General features: G+C 38.6%; 1 protein-coding gene across 1 annotated transcript in view; it reads left to right on the top strand.

Moving 5' to 3' along the window:
- The window catches only part of Ctnna3 (catenin alpha 3), a 1,414,880-nt gene that overhangs the window by 916,729 nt on the left and 475,332 nt on the right, over window positions 1–22,819 (top strand). The window contains exon 16 of the mRNA XM_036167773.1: window positions 18,989–19,145. Within this exon, the coding sequence (XP_036023666.1) occupies window positions 18,989–19,145 (157 nt within the window). The remainder of the gene's footprint in view (window positions 1–18,988; window positions 19,146–22,819) is intronic.

Below are 22,819 nucleotides of genomic sequence, written 5' to 3' on the forward strand. Positions count from 1 at the left end.
AGTACTATAATGAGAAGCAGTTGAAGATGATATGAGAAATATGTCTAAAGTGTTCCTACAGAGCCAAACTCTATCAAAGATGGGATCTGTTTCTCAACCTTCTTAATGCTGTAACCATACTATTATAACCTTTAATACATATTGTGATGATCCCCACCCATAAAATTATTCCATTGCTACTTCATAACTGTAATTTTTCCACTGTTATGAATTGTAATATAAATATCTGATAGGCAAAATATCTGATATTCAACGCCCAAAGTGGCTGCAGCTCACAGGATGAGAGCTAATGGTTTACAGCAAGACAGTATTATGAGGTACAGCATTGATCTTCCCTCTGCAGCAGCTCCTGTCAACAGAAGAAAGTCTACACTCTCCTCATGGATCCAGTGACTGATCTATGCACCATTATACAAAGTGGACTTTTGATAATTATTTAAATAACTAAATGGTATGTCAGTGAAATCTCAGAAGCCCTTGCTGCCCTCGGGCTGAGATGTCAGTATAGGGACCTTTTTTGGTTATGTTGGTTTCAATAGTGCTGTCTTAAAAATGTGCCGCTGGGGTCTGCTCAAGTTCAAAGCCATAGGCCCAAAGTCACTAGATATACCAGCTAAAAACATTCTAGGTTCATTTGCACCTCTAGCAACATCTGTTGACTAGGAGGTTGAACTGCGCCAAGTTCGGTGAAGTCAACTGCTCTCATGTTTGTAGGGTCGTCCCCCAAGAGTACTGGAATAAAGGGTTCAAATGATTTTTAGATGAAGATACCCTTCTACTTTTCAAGCTGAATATTCCCTTTGATAGTTATATATGATCAAAATGAAAAAGACAACAAAAAGTATTGTTACTAAAGAGTATTATGGAGAGATGCTGGTTGTTTTGAGGCCATGCTTTATAGGTGTGGCCTCAATGAACAGACTGTGAATAAGGTTGTTGTCTGAAGTTGGGGGCATACCAGTGAACAGAGAAAGGACTGCAGTACTTTTTTCACCTCTCAGTATAGTTTGAACTTTTGAGGAAAGAGCTTAGCATTGCTGTGGTCCATTTTAATCTTTCTGAGTATATTAACTCCTTATGCTAATTGGACATGGTGCCATATGCCTATAATTAGGAAGCTTGAAGCAAGGGGATGCTCATGAGTTAAAGCATAGTTTGAGTTATACACAGCATGATTCTGTCTCCATACCACAATACACACATACATACATCTCACAAACACATGCACACATATACACATAAACAAACACATAATAATAATAATAATAATAATAATAATAATAATAATAAAAATATAGATCATTCTTAATGAGTAATGTCACAAAATGTAACCTTAGGCTATTGTAGTGGGTAGCCATTCCAGCCTTGGCCTGGAAGTTCCAACCCCCATTGCGGCTTCGGTAATAGTCACGCCTACAAGGCGGGGCTGAGAGAGGACACTGAAGACCCAGGATCAAGAGGAGAGGCCTCTCTTGGTTCCAGGACCCTGGATGCTGGAGGTAGACTGAGCAGAGTTCTCCAGAGAACACTGCTGGACTGTGCCATACCTTTCCCAGACCCTGCAACCTATCCCTTCATTTGTAAGCTACCCCACAAATAACCTCCCTTTGAACTACGTGGAGTGGCTTTAATAATTTCACCAATAGGCTATCTCACAAAACACTGTATACAGTGTTCCATGTAATCATTCACTTGCCTCATCTTTCATCTGAGATACTGAGCACTGAATGTAACTAAACCCCACAGGCTCTGACAGAAGTGTCTTGCCATTGTGACTAATCACAACACCTCTTACTCTGGCAGTTGCTCAAGGTTTGTCTGTGTGACAAAGTAAATTCAAGTAAATTATCAGTTTTGTTTAGTAGCTGATTACTATATTTCCTGCTAGGCAGTGAGCTTGTTTTATTAGCATTTTTGCAAACCAAGGAAACTGTTCAAGTTATTTGGAAAATGAAAACAATTTCTACAAAAGAAAAGCTATGTCATATATGATTAGATGTGCTACTGATAGCATTACATTTTATGTGAGTCATTGGTACAAACTGTGTTTAACATGAAATGCTTAGCTCTAATGCTTTTTCATTCTGTTTCACAGCTGACCCTTAAGAGTGAACTTATTATTTTCTCTGTACAAATGGGAAACAATGAAGGCAGAGGAAAGTTTATAGCAATAAATTCCTGCATGAAAATTTGGAGGTAACACGCCAGGCAATGTGGGACATCCCTGCCCTTCTAGGACTTGTGAGGCTGCCACTGAAGGATCACCATGAGTTTCAGTCCACCCTGGGTTAGATAATTAATTTGAGTCCAGCCTGGTCATATGGGAAGACAGTTTATCAAACAAAAACAAAACAACACACTTTAGAGTGAATTAAATTTCTTTTTATACACTCAGCTAGTAAGAGAGAGAGAGGAAGCAAAAGGAAGGAAGGACAGAGAGCATAAATGTATAATTCACTGTAACCCTCAACATAGAATATGTACTATATATAAATATATATATAATTGTCTAACATATGTACATGCATTCTGAACTGCAAATAATCCCCTTTATAGTCCTTTTTTCTTATTATGTTTTCATCAAATTCCTGTCATGGGGTCTCACTAAAACCTCTGCATAGATGACCCTAACATCTGTATAATGTCAATTTCCTAACTAAATATCTATTTATCCCTGCCTTATTCCACTTACCACCTGCATTTTACCCCATGGTCACTATCTTCTTATTGGGATTCTTACAAACTTCTGGCCATTTCCTTTTGGACAGTTTCTTAAATACTGGAACTCTCCGTGGCCTTTTGGCCTCTGTCTCCTCCCCCACCTTTCAGCTCCTGGAACTCATTCTGTACCCTGGTTGTGATGACATCCTGGAGCTGTCCATGCGGATGATTCTGAAGATCACTTTTCCTGTACCTAGAATCTCTGTATTCCCAATCTGATTGGCTGTAATATCCTGCATAACTTCCCCGCCTATAATTTTGTTCACGGAAACCATATGTTCTGTGCTGTTTCTTCTACTTCAATCTTCAGTTGAGGCATTCAAGCTGGGCACTGGAGAACTGTAGGTGACTCTGTTACAGTTCTCACCTCTCAGATTCAGTCGGTCAACATTCTGTAGATGCTACATGTTAACTATCCATCACATCTTGCGGCTGTAGCCTCAGTTCACTATGGATAAATACAGACAACTCTTTCATGACCTCTTCCTACAAGCGTTGAAGATGAGACTTGAACATTAAATGAAGCTGTAGTGTCTGTTAAATAAAATAATAATAATAAAAAAAATTTTAAAAACCCAGTCATCATGAAAATTCCAGTTGGCCTGCATTATGGCGAGTGTTTAGTTCCTCCTAATACATCTTTTAAAGTGACATTAGTTCTCGAAATAGACCTTGCTTAAAGCTAAAACCTGCTGTCAGTTTGCTATCTATGTTTCCCAAGAGAGAATTCCCATCCCTTCTGTCCCTGCTTCTAACTTACCTAGTCTAACTCCCAAGTAGCATTCCTGGGTTCTATATACATAGAGCACTGAGTTCAGGTCAATAATTAAGAACACATAGCCTTACTACTCTTTCCAGCAGACAACATGAGGCACTTTGTATTAAAGATCATGTCTGAACTCATTTGAGAGGACATACTTTGCAGTGTGCAGTGTTGATCATGTCTGTGTGGTGGGGATTTTGTTTCAGGATTCCTTACGACAAGTCACTGGAAATCCAGTATTTTCCTCTTAAGACTCACAGTCAAAAAGTGACTCCTGAAAATAGGCAGTTGTTCTTAAACACTTATTACAATGAGCTGTACATCGATAAGGTACTTAGCACATACCACTGAATATTCTTCAGCCTTTCAATTGTTCTGCTCCCAGAAAGGGAAATAAACATTTTGAGAACCTGTGTCATCTGTTTTGACCAAGAAGGATCCATTCCCATTGATGAAAAAAAAATTTTTTTTCCTGAGACAGGGTTTCTCCATGTTGTTTTGGTACCTGTCCTGGATCTTTCTCTGTAGACCAGGCTGGCCTCGAACTCACAGAGATCCACCTGGCTCTGCCTCCCGAGTGCTGGGATTAAAGTTGTGCACCACCACCACCAGACTGATAAATAATTTTAAATGGTTGTGGTTGTCTTTATTTGATGGAGAAATGTTTACTTTTCCTTTTATTCTCAGAATGAATGAGAAATTTCTTTCAAAATTAAACTTGTGTGTGTGCATATGTGTGTCTGTGAGTCTGTGTGTCTGTCTGTCTGTCTGAATAGAGTTGTTTGTGGAACCAGGAGTCAACCTTAGGTATCATTCCTTATGTGCATCTTACTTGTAGTTTTAGACAATGTCTTTCATCGGGAGCTGGGGTTCACCACTTAGTCTAGATTTGCTGGCAGGTGAGTCTTGGAATTTGCCTATCTCTGTCTGTTTCTTTCTCTCCAGTGCTCATATGACAAGTGTACATTACTAAGCACAGCCTTTTACATAGGTGTTAGGAATTGAATTCAGATGGTCATCCTTATACATCAATCACTTTACCAACTGGCCAGCCCTCCAGCCCTATGAGCCCTTAATAACTTGGCCCTTTATGATTTTTATATTTATAGAATACCTTCATGTCATACAGTTTATTTCTCTTTTCAAATTGCTGCCCCTATATTTTACAAATACTTGGTAATTTAATTTATTAAATAACAAATAATACAGCCTAGTAAAATTTTATAGTATAGATATGTTCCTAATTTATGACTATAAGAAAGATTAGACCGGGACCTGTCCTTAGTGCATGAGCTGGCTCTTTGGAACCTTGGGCTTACACAGGGACAAAACTTTGCTCAGCCTGCAAAGAGGGGACTGGACCTGCCTGTACTGAATCCATCAGGTTTAAATGAATCCCCAGGGGAGTCTTGGCCCAGGAGGAGATGGGAATGGAAGGGAGGGGATGGGGGGAAGGTGGGAGCGGGGATGGGAGGGGGGAGGACAGGGGAACCCATGGCTGATGTGTAAAGTTAAAACACAAATATAATTTTTAAAAAAGTTAAAATAAATAAATAAATAAAAGATTAGAAAGATTGTATTGTCTAGATTATTGAAAGAGTTTCTAATCTGAGAATAACAATATTCCACTATAGAGTACATTATAGATACTTATATCACACACACTCACACACACACACACACACACACACACACACACACAATTTCTATGAAATACTAGCTACAAAATTGTCACTAATAGTCCCGGGTAAGGAGCACACTTAGTGATACTTATTTTATTTTAATTCTTCCATCCATGGCTTTTACTTCATCTCAGGGCTATTTGAGTAGATTATGGGAATCTCTGGCTGGTGTGGGAAAATTGCAACAGTGTTTCTGTATGGGGATTCTCACTTACACTCTCTCTTGTTTCCTTTTTCTGATCCCTAACTGACAAAAATCAAGTAATTAAGATCTCCATCTAGCGAAGTACCCAGATTTTGAGCAGTCTCATGAGAGACATGACCATTTAACAATTCCTCTTTCTTTAAGTCCGACCTCACCTCAAAGGATGGGGTGGGATGTGTCAATGGAGCAAGCCTTGTGTCGAAGAAGAAGTCCTTCAGCTTTGAACAACCACTGGAAAGAGCTGAATATAAAGATTTGGTGACTGTTCTCTCCATTACAGATCATCATTGGCATTAGCCCTATTTTTTCTGTGTCTCCAAGTGTTCAGTTACGAATAAAATGACATGGGCATATTGCCCCCAGCTTATGTGCCAGTATAAGAGTCTTTTGCAATGCTAAACTTAGTCACTTGGTATAGCTTTCATGCATTCGTTGTATGTCTGAAGCCAAAGGAACCAATGCAGGGCATGGGTGACATGAGGTGAAGGATCTACTTGGCTTGTCCACATGCCTTGAGCAAATCACACCAAGACAGTAAGTCCCTGCTCTTTTGGTAAACAGTGGGAGACCAGGATCATGCATGAATCAGATGTTCACTTGAATGCACAGTGAGGCTCAAAAGGAAAGGGGCATTGTTTCATGAAAGTACATAATGAAAGAAGCTGACCTAGATTTCCTAAAGCTACCCTGAGGAAACGATGCTTAAAGTGAGCTCTGGGGATGAATTGGACACAAAGGGAACCGCAGAAATGAATACCCTCGGCAAAAAGAAAGAAAGAACAAAAATAGGAGAAAGTGAAGGAGACTGAGGAGAGATAACACTAGAGGGATAAGCACCAGCCAAATGGACCAAATGTGTCAAGACTTTAGACCAAGTCACATGCTTTGAATTTTCTCCTACAGGAGATGGAGAACCTGTAAGAGCAGAGATTCAGAGAGAGTAGTTTGTGTAGAGCAGCTAGAAGCTGAGCTAAAGCTACCAGAATTGTCCCAGGGAGAGTAAGGGTGGGGTTGTGTTAATGAATAATAGAAGTCAGATTATGAGATCAAGAACATCACACCAAAGAGTTTTTTTCCTAGGGAGTGAAAAAAACGGGGGTTGGGAGAATTAGAGGAACAGAGAGGAGGGAGGAGAGAGGAGGGGAGGAAGTGGAAAGGAAATATAGCAGACAGAGGGTGAGGGAAGAAGAGAGACAGAGAGAGACAGAGAAATCATCCTGTTCCAACTCAAATTTTATATAAATATATATATATATATATATTATATATTCCTCACAAGGATCTATTGCTTATATAACCTAGATTTTATACACTCTCTTTTCTTAAATGCTCATAATGCTCATATATAATTTTCTCCCTTATATGCCTGAAAATATTTTCTGAGTTATTGGGTCGTTTTTATCTTGGAAGAATGGTATATGCAGAAGAAATATCCATTAACAGTTAATAAAGTTAAATTCCCTAAATAACTTAATTTTGTCTAACTTATTGTAGGGCTAAAACTGGAGCTGTATCTTCATAAATTCTAAATCGTTGAAGAAAAAAATGTCTAATCACCAACATTCAGACATTGCAAACTTTTTTTCTTTTAACTTTGCTAGCTTCTTATTAAAAAAAAGACATTTTGGCAATTGGTGAATAGCTTGAATTTTCCCTTTGTACCTATATGAGACTGGATAATACATTAAAATGAAAACTTTATAGATGTTTCTGGAATAAAATTTATTTTAAAAGAAAAGTGATTTGGCAAAGATAACAAATTTATTTTTTTTAAGTCCCCTACTTGAACCCAAATGATTTGGAAAGTCCTAAAATATTCTTTTATTTCAAACCCCCTACTTACTAACTCACTGAGTAATGGATTATAATGTATTAAAATAAGTCCATTGTCTGTATGTTTTTCATTATTAAAACAATGTATCATTGCCATTATCTTATGCTAGAATGTGGATTACTATTTCCAGGTTTTCTTTGCCCGAGGAAAATTTTCAGACTTGCTAGTTTTACTTTAGATAAGTTTTCGTAAACTCATGTGTATTTATCTAAGAACATTTTTCTAACTAGAATATCAAAGTGATTTTTGAGCCTAAATTTTTATCAGTTCTCTGTATTTGTATATTTCTGTAAATAGCATTCTTTTAAATTCCCAAGACATTCTTGTATTTTTTTCACAATCTGTGCCCATAGATATTCAGAAAGTAGTTAGATTATGAGTCATTTTACATAATCAACTTAATTTAATTCTGCCAACAAACTAAAAAGTAACATTTTAAAAGTAATTTATTTTTGTTTTATGTTTGTGAGTGTTTGCCTGCATGCACATATGTTCATCATATGCAGGCCTGGTGCTTGTAGGGTATAGAAGACAGAACACTGACCCTTGAGCTAGAGTTACCTACAGTTATGAGCTATGTGTGCTGGTAGCCAATCCTGGGTCCTCTGTGATGGCAGCAAGTGCTAGTAATTGCTGAGCCAACTCTGTAACCACCTATGTAACAAATATTTTAATGGTCCTTACAAATTAGGTCATTACACTACGCACACAGAGAGACCTTGGAACACATGACCCCAAATGAGGTGTCGCCATCAAATCCCCCCCTTCAGACTTCAGGGAACCCCAGCAAAGAGGAGGTAGAAAGAATATGGAAGCTGGAGGGGATGAAGGGCACCAGGAGAGCAAGGCCTTCTAAAGTCACTGAGATGAGCAAAGCTCCTATGAACTCATAGAGGATGAAGCAGCAGGTACAGGGCCTGCATGGGTCTGCACTAAGACCCCTGTGTATGTACTACAGCTTTCACCTTGGTATTTTCAGGGGAGTCCTGAAAGTATGAAAGAGTGGGTCTCTGATTCGTATGCCTTCTCTTGAGGCTCTTTTCCTTTTATTGGTTTGTGTTGTCCGACTTTGGTGTGATGGTTTTGGTTTTATCTCCTTATGTTTTTGTTATTAGAAAAGCATAGAAATCTCTTTTATTATTCCCCCCTCTGTCCCGCTCCAACCCAACTATTCTGATCTCTCATGTGCCTATCCGCCGACCTTCTCCCCTCTACTCTCTCCCCCCGGCAACCCAAGACATTGTATGTATTTCTTCTTCCTAGGGAGATCCAGACATCCCTCTTAGGATCCTCCTTGTTACCTAGCTTCTCTGGGGCTGAAGACTGTAGTTTGGTTATCCTTTGCTCTTTGGAACCTATTCCCTATGGTGGGATGCTTTGTTCAGCCTTGATGAAAGGGGAAGGAGCTTGGTCCTTGATATGCCACGCTTTGTTAATTCCCAGAGGAGACCTTACCCCATCTGAATGGAGAGAGAAGAGGAGTGGATGGGGGGCACATAGAAGGGAGGTGGGGGCAAGGAATTGGAAGAGAGGAGGGAAGGGAAACTGGTTGGTATGAAAAAAAAAGAATAGAAAATAAAATAATTAAAACCTGAAGAAAAAAAAAAAGAACAACCAAAAACCTTAGCTAAGTCATTAAAGAGCAGAGCCTAACAGCTCACCTAAAGCCACACGGAACTAATAGATAATGGAGGTGAGTTAAAATGAAGAATATGACACAAAATTCCATTTTCATCCATCTTATCCTGCTCATTAATAATTTTGTTTAATGCCCAATAATTCATTTGCCTAATTTTAGAGTTTCCCTTAATGCCAGGGAGATAGCTTGAATTTGATGTGTGGGATGATAACTATTTACATATTTTAAAGAACATTAATTTTCCCATTACATTTTCTGTGATTCAACCTGCACTAGGTCATTGGTTCCCTTTTTTTGCTGACATTGATTGTGAAATATAAAAATTCATCCTGATATATAATTTTAAAGAAGGCTGTATCTCTCCAGAAATAGTCTTTGCCATTTGTCCTAAAAATAGTCTAACCCCAGAGTATTATATTTTAGTTTCTTATGTGTACTCAAAGGCAAGGTAAGCCTGGTGAGACGATTTAGTGTGAATAATCCTATAAGCAGGATTACCTGCTCATGAGAAAGGAGATTACAAGGTTGAGAGGCCGAAGTAGGATGCTTTGTCATTAATGGTCTGGAGAACTCAATTCCAGGACAAGTTAGCACTACTCAGTGCTGTCAGCTCCTGTACCTCACAGATGCTTCCATCATTTGACACGGAGTGATGATCTTGGGAACCATGGTGAGAAATATTGCACGCCCTAATTATGAATGTTAGGGTCATTTCCAGAAACAAAATACAATGCAGAAGACAAAGCAGAAGCCCTTTCCAAGCTGAAAAAGGTTGTGGTTTAAAAAAAAAAAAAAAAAGCAGCCTCAATGATGAAGAACATCTAAGTGACCAATATACAAAAGCAGAGGATTGGAACCTGCTCTGAAGACATTCCTACGGCTGCCATAATTCTTAACTCACTATACCAGGACCAATTTAAGCACAAGATAAACCAGTTCTACTCATATGAAAGCTCTGATGCCTTTGGAGTGTCATATATCTAGTTAATTTTAATTTCCTCTACACGCCATGACACTGCAGCAAACAGACCTCTCAGTACATAACTCAGCATTTTAATCCACAAAGTGCTCCCTTATAATAACTAAAATTTTAAGGTTTTTTGCATCAAAGCCAGTATTGAATTGTCTCTGGGTGAAAATTAAATTACCTAGATTTATTTCAACTTTTAAAGTTACTGTCTTATAGATATTTCTCAAGAGGCATGTATATGTCAGATGTTAATATTCAGTAGAGTGTAAATGTCAGAAGGAAGGGCCCTTAGGGAGATCCATGCATCCAAGCCCACCCCTCTGTCAACCCAAGTCAGCATAGCTCTACTCTCTGTAAAAGCAAGTCCTGAAACAGCTACTGTGATTTGGTGCACAAAGTTATTCTGAGGTGAAATGAAACCAAGTTAAACTCTTTGAAAAACATGATACATATCTCTGTTTGTGTCTCCACTGCTTAATAGTTAACAGGGGATACCAACAATGGTCATTTTTACTAGATGGAACATGTCCATGTAGATTAAGAACTTTGAAAATATTTCCAGGATCAGGGCAGGCATTTAATATGCTCTTCTGGTCAGCAGTCCATTAGTCTTCCATTTGCAACCACATTCTTTTTTTTTTTTAATTGAACCTTTTCAACATTGCGTATGTGTGTGTGTGTGTGTGTGTGTGTGTGTGTGTGTGTGTGTGTGTGTTAGCATGTTATAGTGCACACGAACAAGGAGGTCAGAGGAGAATATGTGGGAATAAGTTTTCTCCTTCCACCTTGTATGTTGTAGGTAATGAATTCAGGTCTTTAGATTCCTTGAGTGGAAGCACATCTACCCACTGAGTGTCTCACCAGCCAATCTGCACCAGTATTCTTTTTGTTTTTCGAGACAGGGTTTCTCTGTATAGCTTTGGAGCCTGTCCTGGATATTGTTCTGTAGACCAGGCTGGCCTCAAACTCACAGACCTGGCTCTGCCTCCCAAATGGTGGGATTAAAGGTGTGTGCCACTGCTGCTTGGCTGCATAAGTATTCTTAAAGTAAAGTGTTCATGAGACTAGACTAGGCCCTCTGCATGACGAGACAATTGTGTAGCTTGATTTGCTTGGGGTTCCCCCTGGCAGTAGAATCAGAATCCACATCTGGTGCATGAGGGACTTTTTGGAGCCCACAACTTACGGTGGGACACCTTGTGTAGCCTTGAGGCAGGAGGAAGGGCTTGGACTTGTCTCTACTGAACGTGCCTCCTCTTAGGAGGTGTTGCCTTCTTCTGGGGGGGTGGCTGGGGGGTCGGTTAGGGAGGGTTAGGGGGGAAGGCTGGAGGGCAGGAGAAGGGAAGAGGGGGATCTCTGATTGGTATGTAAAATGAAAAAATTTCTTAATAAAAATGAAAAAAAGAATAGTATTCATTTTTTGTTTCTGTGCAAAACATGTTAAACAAAAGAGAGATTTTTTGTGGGGGGTAAGGTATCATCTTTGCCAAAGACTAGATATTGTACAACATCAAATATGTCTCCTTATCTGATGTCCTTTTCAGGAATGTGAAATCATCATCTTCTAATCAAGATAGGTTTTGATAAATCATTGCAGTGGAATCTGTGTTTATTTATCATTTCAGAGAGCATGGAGCTTTTTAATGAAAAGTACAGCAAAAAATAGCAGACCAGACTGTGTGCAGAGCCTTGGTTCTAGAATACTTTCAGGGTCTTCTTTAAGAAAAGCTCTATAGTTTGAGTGCAAAACTAATTTTTTCACTCAAACTATAGAGCAAATAACAAAATCCAGGAAAGAATATAATATTTATATAGATTACCTATTAGACATACAACTTCTTTCTCTCCCTCCATCCCCTGACAAAACCTGTACAAAAAGGTTAGTTTGCTTAATGTCATGAAATTTTTGCTTATAGATAGCTAAAACACAAATTTTTGTTATTTTAATCATATACCCATACATGATTATTTATGTACCAATTTTTATTCAAAGCAAGTACTATAATGTGTCCTTCAGTATATGTAATTGAAAGGATTAGCAACTAAATTTAATGACAAGATAAATTTATATATTTGTATGAAACGTAGTCTAACACACAGATTCAGAGAATGAACTCTATCAAGGGCAGAGAGATGGCTTTTCCTTAGTCACAGGGTCATTGGAAGTGGTGAGGATTGCATCTCTTATCTTGTGGTGTAAATACTAGATGGTCTAATTGATATCAAGTGCTTGGAATAGTGCCTGGAACAAGTATGGGCTTTGACTGTTAACATTTGACATTATTGCAATCATCATCGTCGTCGTCATCATCATCATCATCATCATCATCATCATCCTCATCACCATCAACAATAACAATATCATTATTATCACCACCATCATGTGGATTTTCTGTGGAACTTTATCCCCAAATTGGATGTTGTCGATACCAGCCAACTCCCAGTTTCTTTTTGTTTGTTTGTTTGTTTTTTGAGAGTGATTTCCTCTCTTGGAAGGTTTGAATCTGTACATATTTTCTTGATGTTTCTTTTGTATCCAGGGCTCAGCAGCCTGGTGTGGCACCCATTTTCTTCTTCATAATGACATTGGCCTGTTGTACTTCCTTTGTGGCCTTAGTTCCATCAGACCATGTAGTTCAGATTTTATGGGATGACTTCTGCATGCATGTATTTTTTAGCACCTTAAGGGAGCTTCAGGAGCAGAGTTTAAGAACAGATACAGAGTGTAAGAACACTTATGCTGGAGAGGGGTTAGAGAGATTGTAAGAGCCAGAGGATCAGGGAGTTTGCTCTAAGTTTTGTCTCTTAGAAACATCTGAAGCTACAAGCATAGAGTCTCTCCAGCATGATTTCCCAAACATAAGCTAAACCAGGACAATACCAATATACATGCCAAAATGGATAGGGGAAAAAAACAGTGAAACCTTAACCTTACATAGCTATAGGCAACTGAGGGAAGCTGAGAGCAGAAGGACACACCAGTTCGTTTTCCAGTGACAAATGGTCAATCCTGAAATAATCATAAAAGACTGAGCAGATTATATTTAGGAATACATATATATGTGTGTGTGTGTGTGTGTGTGTGTGTGTGTGTGTGTGTGTGTGTGTGTGTAATAAAAGTTAATTTTAAAAAGGAGTCCATAAATTTGAAAGAGAATAGGGAAGGGTATTTGGGAAGGTTTGAAGGGAGTAAAGGCATGGGTTAGGAAGCCACATGTGATGTGAGAGTGAAAAGGGGGGCTAGGAGGTCACAAGGAAAGGAAAGGAGTGAGTGGACAACTAGGAGCTGGTGTAAACAACAACATGAGCAGCTATGCAATGGGATAACTGTTGTTTGCCTTATAGGGAAGGGATAGTTTTAAAGCACAAATAGAAGAATATTTATTTGGATGGGCAGAAGGGATGGACAGGACCTCATGGTATGTAGTGATCTTTCCTTGAATTTTTATAAGTGAAGGTTGTTGCATCCGGTGAACTGGGGAAGGGTGAGGAACGAGACCTAGGCGGTAATCAGAGCCAAATCACAGAGCTGCCATTTGTGTTCTGTGATCATGAGAATTAGCTGGAAAGTATGGTGGGCTATATACTGTAATGAAGCAGCTTATTAGACAGAGGCACCCATTGATGAGGCTAGCCCATGGAGGCCTACCGTGAATTGGAATTGAGATTGTGAGTTTAGTCAGCCATGATTCTACCAGAAGTTACCGGCAAATGCGAGGCTTGATCCTCCCTGTAGTTAAGAAAGAAATACGTGTAGAATAAAGAAAGTGGTTTGGAGAAAATAGCAGCTGGAAGTAGAAAACTTTTATCATGATATAAAAACAGTCTAGCAAAAATATAATAAGTGCCTGAGTTTTAAGACATCCTTAAATGCTAACTGACTGACCAGGTAATTGCCAGGTCCAGGGTGATTCTAATATATACACATCCCAGCCATAGCATAAAGAAAAAAAAATGTTTCAGAAAGCAAGAAAATTCGTTTAAAATCTCTTAGCTAGATGTGAAGACTGGAGGATGGTCATCTTTTCTGTCCAGTGTGTATAGCTAAAATGCCAGAAATGTGACTCAGGAGAAATATTTTTTCCGTCTTCAAGAGGGTTAGTACATCTTCCAAATTGTGTCTGCTTTTAGATTTAAGCTGAGTATCAGCAGAGTCAAGTGGGATAAAGCTTTCTCATAGACTACAGTGTTGAATCAGATAAATTGGATGAGTCGTTGAACTGAAAATGTTCTCACAAAATATTACCTGTCATACATTCATGGCTCCACATCCCTACTGCAGGTTTTGCACCAGGACTTTAATGTATGCCTAGCTGGGAAGCTATAACTTCATCACAGCCATGTGTGCACACAGTTGTCCAATTGCAGGAACAAAGAAACACCAGGGACTAGAGCCTTTTCAGGGGCACACACAGGTACATTGCAAGTTAATAGGTTAATAAAACTCTAAAACTGAAGTCAAGGGGCCACCTCACCAGAGTTATATCCAAAGTTACAGCACATTTTCTTAAAACTTAATGTGCTCCTCTTTCACGAGCAAAGAACTAGAAGAAAAGAATCTCAACATAATGTTTTTAAGCAAGTGAATCTCCAGTTTTCTACCTGTAATATTCTATTGACAGGAACCCATTTTAGCAGGGTGTAGGCGTTAGCTTACTGAATGGAAAGGGTGCTGTTTTTGTGCAGTCATTATAGTTGGTGTGCCCAGATCTAAAAGCATTTTTTATTTGTTTGTTTTGGCAAGCTGTCCTCTGACTCATTATGTAGCAGAGGAGGACCATGGGATTTTGATCTCTTTGCCTCCACCTCGTGTGTCACCATGCCTAGGTAATGTAGGGATTTTGATCCCTCTGCCTCTACCTCATGTGTCAGCATGCCTAGTGTATGTATGCTGGAAATAAAAAACCTGGTCTTTGTGTATGCTAATTGTTTCAGTGTCATTTATGATGCTGTGATCAAATGCTCTGACAAAAAGCAACTTACCAGCTAAAGGGGTTCATTCTGCTCACAGTTCCAGATGACAGTTCATCATAGCAGAGGAGTCACACTGGCTCGAAACAAATTGTCATATCATATCCACAGCCAAGAGCAGAGAAAAAAAATAGATGTGTACAGATCGGCTTTATGCTCAGCTAGATGCAGTCCAGAATCCCTGCCCTAGGATTGGTGTGGTCCTCCTCATCAGTTAACTGAATTATGGTACTCTCCTACAGAAAGTCCATAGACTAATCCGATGTAGACAATCCCACATTGATCCTCTCTTCCTGGGTGATTCTAAGGTGTGTCAGGTTGACCATTAAAACTAAGCATCACCTTGGGTAAGTCTTCCACCAACATAGCTATTTGATGGCTCCCCTGTCCCATTCGTCCTCATAATTCCTGCCTCTCATTTACCACTGAACCTTTTGAGAGTATCCTTATCACAGGGCCCTTTAACCCCTTGGGTCTTTTTTTTTTAACCTCCTTCCCTAAGAGAGATTTCTTGAACCAAGTCCCCTTCTCTCCTTGCTCTTTGTCTTACACCCACAGTTTATATGTTGTACGTTCTAAAAGTCTTATCTTTCCCTTATGTGCTACAGTTTTTTGTTTCTATGTCCAACTCTATTCCCTGTTGTATATCCTGAACATTCTCCAAGAGACAGGTTTAGGATCTATTTGCTGTTACTGGTTTTGAAAACAGAAAAATCGCCACTTATCCTACTAATGGATACCTATTTTTTGTGTTTGATTGTTTTGGGATACCTTTCCTCATGAAGCACACTACCCTTTCCATGCCAAGGCACCTTTGGGATAGCTCCTACGTTATCCCACTTACCTTTGGTCTTTGGCAGTCATTCTTACTTTGAAGCATCGCATGCTATTGAATGTTCTGTCTTGTCATCTTACGCGCACTACAGACCAGCTTCAGAAGTTACTTTCCAAAGCAAGTACCAAGAGTGGTCAGTGCTGATGAGTGCAAAACCTAATGTCACCTGCTCCAGCGATCTCATGGGCAAAACATCCAAGTGATGCAATAGCACCACAGACTTGTGTTGATTTAAAAAAAAATGGTTGAAATAATACTTAATATCAACATGGTTCTCACTTGTGAAAGGATGAGACTCATTTTTTTTTCTGAGCTGAAATGAAAAGTCTAGGTTATGTCTTCAAGTTTACTTCCTAAACAAAGAAACAAGATTGAAAAATGGCCCAAGTGAGAGGTAGAAGTAGGATTTGACTGACTGACAAGTTGCTGGCAGGGGAAGCTCTGTCATGAAGGGAGGGGGAGGTGTTGAGCTTGCATCCTGACTGCTATTTCTCCACTGAAGAACTGGGCATGAGGCCTTTTCTCCCCTCAGTCACCTCACCTGTAAAGTGATCTGACTAAGGTTCCAACATTGTGGCTGTAAAGATATCTAAATAGTGTCTGAGAACTGCCAAGGGCTGGCTGGCTCTTGAAGGGAGAGATCTTCCATGTGTTCTAAAAGCAGCAGGAAAGAAAAGAAAACATGATAGTGATGCCTATAAAAGGCAGATGGGTAAGGATGACAAAAAATAATGTCATTATGCTATCTGTAAGCCTGAAGACTGGGTTTCCTGGAACCAGGGAGGGAGATTCTCAAATTGTTGCTGATGAGAAAGGATGGTATAATTTTATTTCCATGTTGCCCCAACACCAAGACACATGGGGTCAGAGGAGAATCTTGTTTTGTGAACTTCTGACTAGTAGCATCAGAACCACCTGAGAATTCCTTAGATATCCAAGTTTTGAGGTCTCATCATTGATTAACTGAGCCAGAGGCTAGAGGAATGTGGTTTAGGAATATTCTGATTCTGATATGGGCTAAAGTCAGAAATATTCATGTGGGGCTGCCTTGGCCAGGATTGGAGGTGATTTCCTGGTGGGATTGTGCCCATGTGAAGACAGACATAGGGCTGGGTTCTTTTCCATTATGATGTATCTCATATGGAAACTAATAAGACTGTGGCTACATGGGCCACAATTTGCTTCAATAAATGAACAAATTAAGAGAAAATAATGCTTAAAAATGAATTCTAGTTGTAAAGCTTTGAATCACATTTTGCATTTTTATGGAAACAGAGTGACTTTAATGTCACACTCTGTATAGACTAGGCGACAGCTGAGTCTGTTCTTCGGCCCTGACCTCTGAAACCATGACTTATATTTAATATCTGATATGCTTTCTACTGAAGGTCTCTTCACCATTCTTCCCAATTCTCATTTAAAAACCATATTAATCATCTTTTTTCATCTTTATTCTGACAATACAACTAGCGTTTTTTCACCATAGAAACTCTGGAAAACTCACTAAAATATCAGAAGAGGAAAAAAAAAACCTCACCTTCTGTTACATAGAGATGACCATCAATTTGTTGCACATACTTATTCCTAGTATATTCTCATGAAGCATGTTTCATTATGATGTGTTATCATATATTATATGTGTGGATTTATTTCAGTGTCTTTACGTACAGTTTTCCATGGGCTTACTGATGGTGTGGTATTTCTGACAGGAAATCTTCGACATACCCTTATCCTCCTTTAATTAGTAGAAACTCCTACGAAGCCCTTTTCATTAGCTCCACCATCACAGTTCAGGCTCTCTCTCACTCCTATAACCTCCTAAGTCTGTTGAGATCTTAAGTTGTCTATAGCACAGTGCTGAACAGGTTGTTCAAACATCTCCCTGACATGTTCCAGATAGAAATACTCTTGCAGTACAAGCCAGGGACTCCTGCCCCACACTTTACCTACCTAGGCTCTGGGTAAACTGGCTTCCTGTACTCACAGAATTTACATTTATCCGTTTTTTTAAATCTTCTAACCTCTCTGTCTTTCATATCCCTACCACTAATTATATAATTTAAATGTCTGCTTCAGTCCTCCTCACATTTTAACGCCCCTGTTATTATCACCCTACTTCTTGCTGTTTTCCCTTCTTAGTTTTCAGAAATGCCTTACAGATTTTTTTTAAAGATTTATGTATATAGTATCCTTCCTGCATGTGTGCCTACAGGCCAGAAAAGGACACCAGAGCTCATTACAGATGGTTGTGGGCCACCATGTGGTTGCTGGGAATTGAACTCAGGACCTATGGAAGAGTAACCAGTGCTCTTAACCTCTGAGCCATCTCTCCAACCCCATCCTTATAGACTCTATTTTATTTATTCGACTTGCTTTCCGTGGATGGAATATCATCTTCACAGAAGTTGTAACATTTGCTTATGTCGTCTTCTACGTTCTATTCTAAAATGTACAGTAGTACTTGATTTGGAGGTAGGAAAGGAATGGATGAGTAAATGAATGTGTACCGTGAAGTATTTGCCCTCATATAAGTCAGCTCTCCTATTTTAATGATTTTGATGTAGGGGCTGTGTGAATCCAAGTGCCCAGCTAAAAATGTCATACTACAGGGCTGGAGAGATGGCTGAGTGTTTAAGGAGTCAGTCACAACAGCCAATGCCTCTAGTTCCAGGGCACATTTTTATTCTCTCTGGTCACTGTGAGTGCTAGCACACAGTGGCATACATATACATACACATAAATAAAAATAAATCTTAAAAATAAATAGTAAATAAATAAATGTCATACTTCCTCAAGGCTTTCCTTATCACTTATATTAAAGATAATCTCTCTATTTCTTTTTTTGTTTGTTTGTTTTTGTTTTTTCAAGACAGGATTTCTCTGTGTAGCTTTGCGCCTTTCCTGAAACTCACTTGGTAGCCCAGGCTGGCCTCGAACTCACAGAGATCTGCCTGGCTCTGCCTCCCGAGTGCTGGGATTAAAGGCATGTGCCACCACCATCTGGCTAATCTCTCTATTTCTTAAACCACTAACAACTCTATGTTTTTTCTAATGACATTAACATATTAAATCACATGATAATTATATGTGATCTTTCAGATTGAGTAATATCTAAGCTCCCTAAATGCAGACACCCATTGTATTCCTATATCCTTTGTAAATGGCATGATATAAATAGCTTTAAAAGTAAATTATTGCCCAAACAAAGGAGATTACATATAGTGACATGTACTGTTTACCTGGTTGGTAAGTATGTTCAAGTTCAATCATACAAAGAAAAAGAAAAAAAAAAGACCATCTGCTGTTGGCACATTGATTCTTGTTTTCAAAAGGAAGTGACTATGTAAGCAATATCTATATCTTTACAGATCATAAATGCTGCACTTGCTTTGGCATCAAGACCCAAGAGTCAAGTAGTCAAAAACACCATGGAAATGTATAAGCGCACGTGGGAGCATTACATTCATGTTCTCACTGAAGCAGTGGATGACATCACTAGCATTGATGACTTCCTAGCTGTATCTGGTAAGTTATTTAATTCATACCCATAGTATTGTCAATGTTCTCTTTACAATTACCTGTGTTGGTGTGTTCACGTGTACCTGCACATGCCATGGTACATATGTAGAGATCAGAAGATAACTTTCTTCTGCTCTCCTTGCACCATATGCATTCTAAGAATCAAACTCAAATCTTCAGGCTTAGTGGAGGGTACCTTCATCCACTGTGCCATCTCGTCAGGTACTTATGTTAATCATGATTATAGTCAATTTATACAATCTAAAGGGGCCTTTATTTTTGAGTATCTGAAGGTGGGGTGTGGCTATGCATTAGTGGAATAAGAACCATTGGTGGTCTGTCTGATATTGTGAATTTCATTCCTGGCATCTTTTCAGTTCTCAACTGTCTCTGTGTCTTTAAAAGTTACTCCTGTACATTATCAAAGCATAATGGGAAGTCTTAGGCATTTCTTGTCTTTAACAAATTCACATGTCTCAATATTTAAAATTCTTAATTACCTAAAAATTACACTTAAAACTTTTGATTTTCTTATACTTGATTTCACTTCACTCAGGAAAATAAACACACACACACACACACACACACACACACACACACATGAGAGAGACAGTGACAGAGAGAAATAGTAATTCAGCTCCCAATATAGGTATTTGATATTCCAATCTAAGGAATCTAAGAAACAATGTAAATATCTATGTTAGCAGCAGATGGTGGATTTCACATTCCATATGAAGCCCAGAGGAATCTCGTATGCAGGCTAGAATGAGATCCCACTAGAGTGGACACAGGCTCACAAGGCCTCTTCCTTGGAAGTGTGACTTAGATTTTGATTATTCTCTTGTCAGAGCATATAGCTACATTGTTTTTGTCATTTTCCTTACCTTAAAAGTAGCCTGTTTAAAGTAAATGATATATTTTCTTATTTAGTTTTCATGAGAGGACAATCTTAGAATATGGTACCATTCCTTTGTAATAACGCACATATCCTCATGAATATATAATATCAGCTTATTAAAGTCTGACAGAATTTATACTATTTTGGGGAATTTGTTGCTTTTGCATATCCTTCTGCATCATCCTAAGCAATTATACCAGAAATATGATGCATTTTAAAGCTGTATTAATTATAACACTGTATTATAATCTCTTTAAATAACTTTATTTTTATTGAATTACAAACTTGAAAATATAAAAATGTATTTGAGAAAAGATTAATTGCTCCTAATCTGGCTGGTGCAACTAACTCCTAACACAGCAATTTTATTGTTATAATTATATTTTCAAATTTTTGTGACACACACACACACACACACACACACACACACACATACACACGTGATGTTAGCAAGAATCTGAAACACTTGTTGATTTTTAAAGCTGAAATACTCTCACATGGACAGGTGTGAGCCACCATTGTGCTGTCACTGAGATGAGAAGATAAGACATGCATAGAAGGAATTCTTACCAGCAGCTATAAACGGAGTCTAGAAAGTTCCTCAGCTTAGTCCTCCACACAAGCCAACCTTTATGGGTGGTCACTTACCATGTGAACAAAATGAGAATTTCATTAGCAAAAAGAAGACAAAGAAGAAGAGGAAGAGAGTAAGTGGTTGTTGAACAAATGACGAAACAATTTTGCTTCAAACCTTCTACAGTTTCCAGAGATTTGCCATGCCTTGGTCTTCCTAAGTTTGTATGCTTTGGTTTCACCTGGACTCTAAGGATTCTTCTTGTAGCATCAAACATTTTCAATTTGTGTTTCCATAGATGCTATCCCTCGTCAAATTGGGGGGAAAGAATATAGCTGGTTATACACACCCTCTTAGCACAAACTGACCGTCAGAGGTAAAAGGTCTCAGGCTAAGGGATAGATAGGTCTGAGCTTTCAGATGGCCCATTGTGGTTCACAAAGGTGAAATGTTGGTAGTCATCCTCAGGCAGGGTGTTTTCATGACAGACTTCTTAGAATTTGCTGGTGTGTTCAACAGTGAGAGCCTTCCCTCACATTTAATACATGTGCTTGTATCCAGACTCTAATTCATCTACTTATCAAGTAGACCAATTAACAAATAGCCCATAAAGAACTTGAATTGTGAATGATCATCTAGTAAAAACCAGGCTCCTGAATTTCAAGGGATTTTTTTGTGGAGTTTCTAGCACCTCAGAGTTTGTGTTGTTTATAGATGGTTAAGAAAAGATGGAATTTGAGAAACTTTTTTTATTACTAGACTATACTATCACCTAAAAATTTTAATATTAGAATATGAGTTACCCATGTAGGAAAAACAACTTTTAATAGAAGAGTTATGGAAGGATGACTTGCAAGAGAGCTCAGACAATGTAATTATTGGGAAGAAGGGGGTGCAAGAGGAATTGGGGAGTGAACTGAAGGGACTCTACAGGCTTCTGGGAAAGCCAGCTGAGAGTAGTCTACAGGCTTCTGAAACAGACTCCACTTATTAACTAAACATGGATGTTTCTTTATTGCCAAATGTGTTCTGCAAAATAACAGCATATTGACTTAGGAATCGTACTGGAAGGAACTTGAAGATCTCCTTGACCTCATGTCTACATAGCTCTTCAACATGTCTAATTTTAACCATATACAGTTCTATTACTTAATTTCAAGTCTTCATTCCTTACTTGTCCTTGGAAGCTCTAACTATGCATTTACTAAGTAAATAGTAGCATTCATTTTCTTTTAAAATTCTGTGTGCCAACATTGATTTTTCAGTGTCTATAACTTATCCTTTTGTTAGATGTGTTAAGTTCTGGAATTAATGGTTTGAAAAATTTTCATACCGTGAAAAGTAACATTTCTCATTAATCATCACAGGACCCTGTGACCCTGACACAGCAATACAAAGATAACTCGATAATGTCATCAAAAACATACTAAAAACAGCCTTTTTGTTTATGACATCATTATTGTCATGACCTTTGGCTTCTACAAAGTTGTAATCTAAATCATTTGACAAAGGAAAATTAAAATAAATAGATTTTCCCTGTCTCTTCATAAATTAATTCCAAATAATTACATTATGTTAGCTGAATGTTGAATTAGTTGCCTATAAAATACTTCTACTTGATGTGCCTCTGCATGGGAAGCCTTGCCTTCTTTTGAGGGGGAATGGGAGGTTGATTGAGGGGAAGCTGGGGGGGAGGAGGAGGGGGATCTCTTACTGGTGTGTAAAATGAAAAACTTTTTCTTAATAAAGTAAATGAAAAAAGAAAAAACCACTTCTAAATCTGAATGTAGTAGTTGAGAGGTAGGATAGCTAAGTGAAACTTCTGTTGATTAAAGGCATTAAATGCTTTAATATAGATCTCTCTGAAATATGTAAGATTTTAAAGTCATAATCTATAAATCCAACTACATCCCACTCCTCCTCCTGCAAGACTCAGAAAACAGTGCCAAAGCATGGGAAGAAAGATTGTGAGATCCATGTTTGTATAAGGTAGCAGTAACTTTTGGACACTGCAGGGTATCTACACATAGGATCTCACAGAGGCTATGCTAGCATCCACAAGACCTGCAACATATCACACCAGACCAAAGTCTCAGCATGTGGTTGGGAAGCACACATTTCTTACACTAGCTAAAGAGCTCTTGGCAATTGATAGCCACTGGAAGAGAAAAAGTCAGTGTTCTTTAAGGGTAGATAAACTGCACTTGA

This window comes from Onychomys torridus, chromosome 18 (genome assembly GCF_903995425.1).
Source record: "Onychomys torridus chromosome 18, mOncTor1.1, whole genome shotgun sequence".
NCBI classification, from domain to species: Eukaryota; Metazoa; Chordata; class Mammalia; order Rodentia; family Cricetidae; genus Onychomys; species Onychomys torridus.